Source organism: Pogoniulus pusillus, chromosome 2 (assembly GCF_015220805.1).
Source record: "Pogoniulus pusillus isolate bPogPus1 chromosome 2, bPogPus1.pri, whole genome shotgun sequence".
NCBI classification, from domain to species: Eukaryota; Metazoa; Chordata; class Aves; order Piciformes; family Lybiidae; genus Pogoniulus; species Pogoniulus pusillus.
In genome coordinates this window covers 20,784,982-20,796,060 of record NC_087265.1, presented here as the reverse complement: position 1 = coordinate 20,796,060, position 11,079 = coordinate 20,784,982, and the positions used below count along the sequence as shown (strand labels likewise).

General features: G+C 44.5%; 1 protein-coding gene across 1 annotated transcript in view; it reads right to left on the bottom strand.

The window, feature by feature from the left end:
- Nucleotides 1-991: 991 nt before the first annotated feature.
- COL5A2 (collagen type V alpha 2 chain) overlaps nt 992-11,079 on the bottom strand; it is a 167,569-nt gene continuing 157,481 nt past the window's right edge. Inside the window, exons 51-54 of the mRNA XM_064158033.1 lie at nt 10,005-10,296; nt 7,849-8,036; nt 5,811-6,035; nt 992-3,115 (exon numbers count right to left, since the gene is read on the bottom strand). Coding sequence (XP_064014103.1) covers nt 2,969-3,115; nt 5,811-6,035; nt 7,849-8,036; nt 10,005-10,296 — 852 coding nt within the window. The 3' untranslated portion in view covers nt 992-2,968. The remainder of the gene's footprint in view (nt 3,116-5,810; nt 6,036-7,848; nt 8,037-10,004; nt 10,297-11,079) is intronic.

The window sequence follows — 11,079 nt, the reverse complement described above, 5'->3', positions numbered from 1 at the left end:
TCCCCAATTCAGGAGGGACAGGAATCTACTTGAGAGAGTCCAACAGAGGGCTACGAAGACAATGAAGGGGCTGGAGCACTGCCCTGTGAGGAGAGGTTGAGGGACCCAGGGCTGTTTGGTCTGGTGAAGAGAAGACTTAGAGGAGATTTAATCACTGTTTACAAATATCGGAGGGCTGAGGGTCAAGAGGGAGGGGACAAACTCTTCTTAGCTGTGCCCTGGGGTAGAACAAAGGGCAATAGATGTAAACTACAGCACAGGAGGTTCCACCTAAACATGAGAAAGAACTTTCCTGTGAGGGTGCTGCAGCACTGGGACAGGCTCCCAAGAGGGGTTGTGGAGTCTCCTTTTCTGGAGACTTTCAGAGACCAATCGAGTGTGATCCTGGGCAACCTTCTCAGGCTCACCCACTTTTAGGAGCGGATTTGGAGTAGGTGATCCATACAGGTCCTCTCCTATTGCCACTGTGCTGGGCTGCCATAAAATCCACAAACTCTTGATGAATTTCCATGCAAAATGGAAATGGGCTGGAGCACTGCCCTGTGAGGAGAGGCTGAGGGGCCTGGGGCTTTTTGGTCTGGTGAAGAAGAGACTGCAAGGGGATCTAATTAATGGTTATAAATGTCTGAGGGATGGGGGTCAAGAAGGAGGGGACAAACTCTTCTCTGTTGTTCTCTGGGATAGGACAAGGGGTAATGGGGATAAACTACAGCACAGCAGGTTCCACCTCAACGTGACGAAATATTTCTTTACTGTAAAGGTCACCGAGCACTGGAACAGGCTGTCCAAAGAGGTTGTGGAGTCTCCTTCTCTGGAGACTTTCCAGCCCTGTCTGGATGAGTTCCTGTGTGACCTGAGCTAGATTGTATGGTACCGCTCTGGCAGGGGAGTTGGACTGGATGGTCCCTTCCAACCCTTAACATCTGTGATCCTGTGTGAAATAAGCTGATATGGGACAACTTGGAAGTTAATTCTACAAAAAGGAAACCACTTCCATAGCAAGAAGCATGTATTTAATTAAATGCTTTGCAAAGATACATGAATAAAGCTATGTGCATGACTTTCTTTAGGGATGGCCCCAGCTGTTTATTGTCTTTTTTTTTTTTTTAAAGGAATGAACAAACAAATAGAAAAAAAAAACCCCAACAGATGCAATAAAGAAACAAAACAAAAAATAAACCAAAAGAAAAAGAAATAAACTAAGTTTGTAGCCACATACTTTACAAAATAAAGCACATCAGTGGCACAAAACATCCTATATATTGTATGACCAACAAATAAATGCACTGTAACATTGGTCTCTCCAACACCAAAAGCCTAACAGCTAAGCTCTGAACATGACACTGACAGCAGGAGTCTATTTTATCAGCCTTCTACAGACTCATTTAGCACCATCATATTTTTTTTCTTTTTCTTCTTTTTTATTTCTTTTTTTTCTTCGTGTGGTGGTTTTTGCTGAGCCTATCTCCTTTCTCCAAGGAACACAACAGAAGCATAGCACCTTGTAATATCTAAAATAAAATAAGGAAAAAAAAAACCCAAACAGGTATATTTAAATGCATCCCAACTTCCAGAGATGAGGTAGCTCATGCTAAGAAATGATGGAACTGTCTGGCCTTGACGACTCAAGGTCAGGAAATCAAATTCCTGGTGATGCATGCCAAAAGGAAAAAAAAAAAAGGTTTCTAAACTCTCCTTTATTAACAATGGGTCAGGGATACATGTGAACAAGGTACAGAAACTGCCACCACGCACAAGACATCTGTGGAATTTGCTCTGTAATGGCTTCTTAGATGGGCAGGCATCAGAAAATCAACAAGTATTGGGTTTAAGATGGACTCAGGAGATTAATTTCATGGAATGACACAAACGATGCCATGAGAAGTGAAGTGAGGGGAGACTTCATGGCTGGCTGCAGCTACTGGAAAGGATCTTGTGGAGAGGCTGCTGCTGGTCTCTTCTCACAGGTAAGGAGCAATTGAACAAGAGGGAATGGCCCCAAGCTGCACCAAGGTAGGTTTAGACTAGATATTAGGAATGTTTTTTTCCCAGCAAGAGTGATCAGGCATTGGAATGGGCTGTCCAAGGAGGTGGTGGAGTCATCAACCCTGGATCTGTTTAAAGGCCATGTGGATGTGGTGCTTGGGGATATGATTTAGGGTGAACTTTGTAGAGTAGGGATATCTATTTGACTTGGTGATCCTGAAGGGCTCTTCCAACCTAAATATTCCTTTAAATTTTAAGATGAGGGATGCCCCTACCAAAAACTCCTATTTACCCCAGTAGCATTTTCCCTCCATCAGTTAATCATGGCGATGGAATGCTTTCACAAGCAGACTGATAGATAGGAAAGTGCAGGGAAAACTACACCAAATTCAGGTGATCTTATCTGAAGAGACTTTCCTCTGCAAAAAGATCCAGATTTCTGTGAATGGCTAACTACAGGATCTAAATGATCTTTGAGGTCACTTCCAACCTAGACCATTCTATGATTCTATGACAAACTGGGATAGCAGGAGGAGATGTGACTGAAATGTAGCCAAAGGTTCACAAAAGTGCTCATTTTGTTTTTAATTGGCAATTGGGTATTCATCCCAGCAAAAGGACCAGTCCCACATTAAAACTACTGAGCTTGGATACCTGCCAATTTCAAAGGACTTTGAAAGAGAAGCGAGGCAAAAGATTCAGACTGCTTTTAAAAGGTGGTCAGGGATCCTCTTTAGACTGTACTGCTGGACTTTAAAGAAAAAAAAAGTTGGGTTTGATCATTTTTCAACAGAAGGTTTGCAAAGTAAAATAAATACTCCAAAGGAGGCCGGGCGATTGTAAAGAACCCTTATGTACAGCGCTGACCCAACGTCAGCCATTACTTCAAGAGTCTCAGGATTAACTTCTATCAGTCTAAGTTCACGTGTTGAATTGCTGCTGCTGCTGCTGTTGGGTGGTGTGTTCATTTCCCCCCTTCCTCTCACACAAAGCAAACTGGCCCAATTTCGATTCCAAACTCCTGCTCGGTACCGCCAATGTCCACCGGAGCAATGTCTATGATGGGTAAGCGCGCCACGTTCTGGGTTCTGTACTCAAACACAGTCTTGCCCACGTTCCCGTTGTGTTTCTGGAGGAGGAGAAAAAAAAAGAAAAGAAGGGGGAAAAAAAAATAAAAAAAAAAGAAAAGAAAAGGAGATAAAAGAAAGAGAAGTGTTATGGTATAAGGCTTAGATTAGTTGTTGTGACTAATTGTAGACAAGGAATAGGAACTTGCCATGGATGGTGAATTAAAAAGGGCCAAATGTAAATAATTGGCTGCTGGATGCAAAAAGAACAACAAAAATAAATCTGTACAATTCCTGACATTCACTAATTGGGATAGGTCCCAGTTCAGGGACTGGAGAACAGAAATGCCACTTACTTATTGTGAAGAGTAAGAATGAAGACACTGAACAGAAGTTTCAAGAGGGATTCCCTTCACAGGAGCATATATGCAAAAGGCAATCAGGTAGAATGAACACATCCACAAGCTCAGTCAGGTCTACTGGACTAAAATCACTTAGAAATCCTCCACCCCTTCACCCTCAGCAGGCCTGAGAGTAGGCCAGAACTGCCCTCCCCAGCTTAGGCCTGCATGAGGCAGCTCAGGATTGCCTGCCAGCTGGGAGCCATCTCCCACACACAGACCATGAGACAAGGAGGGATGCGCTCTGCACGGAGAGCAGAAGTGAAGGGAGGAGAGGCAGGGAGGGGAAGAGAAGATGTAGCAGCCAGGCACTGCCTTGTAAGCTGTGATACTGCCAAGTGGAATAGAATAACAATATTACAACATCCTGAGACTACCTGTTCCATCCCCTGGGACGGGACTTTGTCTCTGTGGTTTTCTTAAGGGAACCTGGAACTCTGGGACCCCTCAGACTACCACAGGATAAAAAGCCAATGTATAAACAATTCCTTCTTTCTGCCCTTGGCTTTGGTCTGCTTGCACCTTTATGCTTTGCACTGCTCCTCTTAATCTCTATCCTAACCTTCATGCTGGTTTGAACCATCTGGGAGATAACAGGATAGGAAGGAGGGAGCAGGTCTGGTTGCTGGGAACCCTCCTGGGCTTCATCCCAGGGGCAGTTCAGGGAGGTCGCTGTGAGGGGATCCTTGTTTTATTTCTGATCCATGTGTGATTTCTAAACTAAATGACTGTAAATACAGTTTTGCACATCTGCATATTGTTATATTCTTGTCAGTTTTATCTGGCTGGAAATATATTGCTTCCTTTGCTTCTAAGGCCTCTGAGATGCGCTGGTGAATATATTGGAGGGGGTAATCTTGACCCTCCACAAGAACTTAGGTCAGAGCTCATGAGAAACAGCCTGGATTCCACCTGGTGAGCCTAGGAGTTCTGAGTGATGGCCTCGTGTCTTGGTTTTGAGAGGACAGAAAGCTGTTTTACCTCTTCCCAAAGGAGTGAAATAAAAATCCCCCACACTGAGTTGGTAGTTTAAGTGGAAAATACTATTCACAAGAATATACAGAAATGCAGAATGTCCAAAATCTTATTTAGCCTCAGCTCAGTTCTCCAACCTGGGCTTTTTCCCATCAAGTCTCAATGCCCACCCCTCTACCTCCCCCACCCCCCAGTTCCTCCCTGTTTCCCTCCCCATAGCAGGCCCAAATTACACAGCAAAAATTATCTTTGCCCAGGCCCCAGAAGACTGTAAAACTCCCACCCACATTGCAAGAGATAAGGATCTGTGCTGGGAAAAGAGAGAGGGAGAAAAGGGCAGAGCAGACAGAAATGTCTGTTCATATAGTGGTGCAGGCTGATGGGAATGACATAGCAAAAGATTACATTTTCCAGTGTCCAGCCCTTGCACTCTGTCGTACTTCTGGAGGACTTTTTCCCTGTGGTTAAAACATCCAGTTTTAAACCCACAACACCTGTACCTTCCCTGAGCCTTTACTGCACCTTGGTTTACTTTACAATGAAGACGTCTTGTTTTACAGAGAGCTGGTAGATGGATACAGCAGGATCTCATCCTGCAACTGGACTGATCTGAATGTATGTCATGAAATTCTTCTCTGTGTGTGAATAGGTTACCCTGCACACATCATCTCAGGCTACACTATTTAAGAGCACAGAGAGAACTATAGTTTACTACAAGTGCAAAACTAATCTTACAAATATTTTGTCAGTACCTTGAACTAGTCTAAGAATGTATTGAAAATGAAAGAAACCTACTATCTGCTGGGTTTTATGACCACAAAGTACTGTCTTTTAGGAGGATTTTCCTTTCCAGCTGGATCAGGTACCTGTTGAGGTTCCTCTCTCGTATTGATGCAATAATCTGACTCATGTCAGGCCAAGTGCTCAAAGTTATCTGATAAATTCATGTCATTCCACACAGAAATCACACAGAATGAAGTACAGAATGATATGGGTGGGAAGGAGACCATCCAGTCCAAACTCCCCTTGGCAGAGCAGGGTCACCTAGAGCAGGTTGCACAGGATGGCATCCAGGTGGGCTTTGAAGGATGCCAGAGATGGAGACTCCACCACCTCTCTGAACAAATACTGGGAAATGCAAAATGGGAAGACATGCACCTCAGAATGCTCTCTAATAAGCAGTGATGTACAAATAACCTCTAAAGCATGCAGAGCTCTCTGGCGTGATTAGCCACAAAATGATAAACCGTATAAAATTCTGCAGCATATTAAGTACTTTGCTCTCTGGAGGTTTTTTTTGTTTTCTAAATCAAAAAACAATTGCAAAAGGACAAAAATCCTCCTCCTTATCCATCACAGATGGCAAACACCCCAAACTTACAGAGCAGCTGTCATGAAGGACAGTGTATCTGAACCGGCTGTTGCCCTCGGCTTTGATCTCCAGGTCATTGGCCCCCTTCAGCACCACAGCTTTTTTCAGGTTCTTCGTCTGGTCATCCATGTACCCAACACTGTTTTTACACAGGTAAGTGATGTTCTGGGAAGCTTCCTTCGACAGCAGGCGCAGGAATGTCATCTGAGTGACAGCGGTATCCCCGTACACAAACTGGAAAGAGAGAGGTCAACATATATTACAGGATCATAGATGTTAAGGGTTGGAAGGGACCTCTTGAGATCATCCAGTCCAATCCCCCTGCCAGAGCGGTACCATACAATCTAGCTCAGGTCACACAGGAACTCAAACAGACAGGGCTGGAAAGTCTCCAGAGAAGGAGACTCCACAGCCTCTCTGGGCAACCTGTTCCAGTGCTCAGTGACCCCTACAGTAAAGAAGTTCCTCCTCATGTTGAGGTGGAACCTGCTGTGCTGTAGTTTATCCCCATTACCCCTTGTCCTATCCCAGAGAACAACAGAGAAGAGATTGTCCCCTCCTTCTTGACCCCCATCCCTCAGACATTTATAACCATTAATTAGATCCCCTTGCAGTCTCTTCTTCACCAGACCAAAAAGCCCCAGGCCCCTCAGCCTCTCCTCACAGGGCAGTGCTCCAGCCCATTTCCATTTTACATGGAAATTCATCAAGAGTTTGTGGATTTTATGGCAGCCCAGCACAGTGGCAATAGGAGAGGACCTGTATGGATCACCTAGTCCAAGTCCACTCCTAAAAGTGGGTGAGCCTGAGAAGGTTGCCCAGGATCACACTCGATTGGTCTCTGAAAGTCTCCACAACCCCTCTTGGGAGCCTGTCCCGGTGCTTAGCACCTTCCTCCTACCCTCCAACAGATCCACACCTACTCCTAGCTTGGTGTCATCTGTAAACTTACTGATGCTGGACTCAATCCTCTCATCCAGATCATCAATACAGATATTGAACAGGACTGGGCCCAGCACTGATCCTTGGAGAACACCACTAGTGACAGCTGCCAACTGGATGTGGCTCCATTCACCACCACTCTCTGGGCTCAGCCCCCAGTCAATTCAAAGCAATCAGTACCACATCTGCTCTCAATGTCACCTCTGTTCTCAGCTGCTGAAGTTATGAACTGTCCTCAGGAACCAACTGATAACAGCAGTGCTATTGTTATATACCAAACCTTATTTCAAATATATTTACTTCCTTCCTATGAAATAAAGGCTGAAAACCATTTTCTTTGCCTCTGAGTTGATAAACTAGGAATAGAAATAGCAAAAGCTTGTAGTTACTTCTATGCATTGCAAAGCACAAATTGTGGCTGTTTGGCATCGTTGTTAAGCCTATGTTTAGAAGCTGGCACAGAGGGGAAACTCAACAGAAAGCTGAGTGGGACTTTTGTCTACCTGCAGACTGGAGCATTCTGACACATATGGTAAAATCAGATTTCTCTTAAAAAGAGATTAGCTGAAAGAATGTACAAAGTCAGGTTTGTATTTTTAAGTGGCAATGAGCTTTCTGGGAAAAAAAAAAAAGGCTGGAATAGCAGTCATTTAAATCATATATTAAGATGAAAGAGCATTTTTTAAGGACAAGGATAGGGAATTACCGAAGTAGAAGGCCAGAGAAGATGAGAGGGTTTTTGGAATCTAAAGAAATAAATCTATTCTAGCAATGCTATACTTAGAGTAAATCCTGCCTCAGATGCACTTGGGTTGTCTTTCCCAGCTCTTTCCTATAATAACACTCTGATAAGAATCAACTGAACACAAAGAGAGTAGATCAAGTGCTATAATGTTTGGGTGTGGCACTTGGTGGCACGATTTAGCTGATGTTGTGGTGATAGGTTATAGACTTGATGACCTCAAGAGATCTTTTCCAGCCTCAATGACTCTGTGATTCTGTTCTGACTGTTGCAAAATCTATTCAGAAGGGCAGATGAAGTTTTAAACCAGAAGGAAACAAGTTTTATAGCAAAAAGACACAGCCACTAAACATATTTAGTTACCTGTGATCCCCTGTTCATATCAGCACCATACCAAATGGGCTTTATGTCAGCTGACCTGCTGGCCCACCATGTTTTACGTGGTATAGTAGATGGGTTTGCAGAAATACAGGTCTCTCCAGTTTCCATGTTGCAATAGACTTTTATAGCATCTTCAACACATCCCTGGTTAGGATCAATCCAATATTCACCTACAAAGAACACAGAATGAGATTCCTAAACATTAAGATCCTTGCAATAACTGTGGAGTTGGAAGCAAAAGTCAGTCATGGCAGGACAAAACACAAGGGAACCAGGCATGTCTTTCACAGAATTGGAGAGTAAATCAGATCAAGAGCAACTGAAGGAGCTGGAGCTGGTTAGTTTGAGGAAGAGAAGGCTGAGGGGAGACTTCATCGCTTTCTACAACTACCTGAAAGGATGTTTTAGAGTGCTTGGCACTGTCTCTTCTCACAGGTCTATCAGAATTAGTGCTAGAACAAGAGGGAATGGCCTCAAGCTGCAACTGGGTAGGTTTAGACATTAGGAAATTTTTTTCCCAGCAAGAGTGGTCAGGCATTGGAATGGGTTGTCCAGGGAGGTGGTTCAGTCACTAACCCCGGATATGATTAAAGGTTGTTCAGATATGGTCTAAGGGTGAATTTTGTAGAGTATGGGTCAGTGGTTGGACTTGAACCCAGGGGTCTTTTCCAATCTAAATGATTCTATGATTGATAATCTTATGCATGTTTTGATGTGTGCATCAGGTATATAGTGTAATGTTACTTCTCCCAGGCAACCAGAAAAAATGGACACAGTCTCAAAGTGCACCAGGGGAGGTTTAGGCTGGATGTGAGGAAAAAAAATTGTTCACAGAAAGATCTATTTGTCACTGGAATGGGCTGCCCAGGACGGTGGTGGAGTCACCATCCCTGGAAGTGTTTACAAAGAGACTGGATATGGCACTTGATGCCATGGTTTAGCTGAATAGATGGTGTTGGGTAATAGGTTGGACTTGATGATCCTGAAGGGCTTTTGCAACCTGGTTGATTCTGTGATGCAAAGTACAAGCTGATCAGTTTTTCAAATATTTCAAAACTTGGCAATGCAAGTTGTTTAAGATTAAGGTTGTTTAAATCCACTGCAAAATCCCTGGGCACTCCAAGTGTAGTCTCCTTCTCTAGAGATCTTCAAAACCCACCTGGATACGTTCCTGTGTGATGTGCCCTAAGGAGTCCTGCTTTGCAGGGCAGTTGGACGTGATGGGGGAGGACCTCTGAAGGTCCCTTCCAACCCTTAACTTTCTCTGATGCTGTGATATAGAACACAGACTGTCTAGAAGACAGCTTTCCCTAGATACAAGAAACCAGTGGCAGCCCCTCCTAATATTTATATTGGAGGCAAGGTGTCAGAAAAGGGGGAAAATCTGCCACAAATTATCTCTGCCTTCCAGTCTGTTCTGATTTATCACTGGTAGTTCACAGAAACTGGGGAAAGTCCTACATGACATATGTGCACATTATCACCCACCAACTGCTATTAAGTAGCAGCAGCAGAGAACTCTGGAGGAGACCTTTTAGTCCAGTATCTGAAGGGGGCCTACAGGAGGACTGGGGAGGGACTACTGACAAGGTCTTGTAATGACAGAATGAAGAGTAATGTGTTTAAACTGGCAGAAGGGAGACTTTAACTGGACGTTAGGAAGAAGTTCTTTTCAGTGAAGGTGGTGAGACAATAGAACAGGTTGCCCAGGGAGGTTGTGGCTGCTCCCTCCCTGGAAGTGTTCAAGGCCAAGTTGGATGAGGCCTTGAGAGACCTGTTCCAGTGGGAGGTGCTCCTGCCTATTGCAGGGGATTGGAATTGGATGATCTTTGAGGTCCCTTCCAACCCAAACCATTCTATGGTTCTATGAAAACACAGAACAATAGAAGATGGTTCCCAGGATTGTTGGACTCTAAGATCATTGAGTCCAACCATCAATCCAACACCACCATGGCCATTAAACCATGTCCCAGGGTGCCATGTCCACACATTTCTTGAACACCTCCAGGGGCAGTGTCTCAATCACCTCCCTGGGCAGCCTGTTCCAATGCCTGACCACTCCTGCAGGTGAGCAAGTATCTGCTAGCAATGTGAGAGGCTGGTATGGCAGAGACAGGAGGTGGTGTGTTTATACAGACCACTCTTCTTGGACGGGTGGCACAGCTTCAGGTCATCACAAGTCCGTGCTGGGTGTTTCTTGGAGCCATCTGGGCTGCGCATGGTCTCAATCTGGCTGCTCAGTGACTTCAGTGTGGCGTGGACCCCTGGGTCTGTTTTGTTATGGTCATCTGGGGCTGCCTCATCTTCAGTAAACTCTGGCAGTGGATCTGCCATTGCATCATCATAGTGCCCCATGATGTCACCAATGGCAGCAGTGAGATGGCCTGGAGGGCCTGGAGGACCAGGAGGGCCAGGATCACCTGGTGGACCCTAAGGTTAAGAAACAGAAAAGGCAACAGTGGAATAAATACTGTGTAAAATGATAGCAAAGCCAGCCACTGAAACACACAAAACTTGAGGGCCAGTCCTCCAAGTGCAGAGGGAAAACTCAGATATCTAAGGATAAACAATTCACACTTCCAGGATCAGGGGCAAGAGATTAGCACCACATGTGAGGCATTCTCAACACTTCATGCCCTCTCTCTGCCTGTCCTAATACCTTGCTCAGCTTTGTCTTACTCCTGATTTCAGACTTTGCAAATGGAAGAAATAATCAATGAATGGCTTCCTTCCATTTTTCAAAGCCATTTGTCTCTCCTTGTTCAAATCCCTGCCTAATAACTTTATTTCTTCAAAACATCCAACAGCTGTAAACGATTTTTAGATCAATCTAAAAACGTCTGCTTCCTCTGGGTCACTTCAAGCAGATTTTCAATTAGAAAAGCCTCAACAGAAAATTTGGTACCAGAAATACTTTTACACTTACCCTGCAGGGCACTGAGCTTTCTGGCTACAGATATGTGAGACACAATCTACATCATCCCTACTTGGCAGAGCAGGTGTTTTCCTTCCTGAGTGATGCATTGTGAGGTCCTTCTGCCAACCTGAATTGTGATAATGGATCTGCTAATAGACATATGTCCACCTGTGGGCTCTGCCAGCTCTTGCTTGGCAGCAGGAAGTCTCTTACACACCCTCATTGTCAGTTTGAGGCTCTGATGCATCAGATGGTCTACCAGAACATGGCATTCTCATTGAGGGAAATCACTTCAG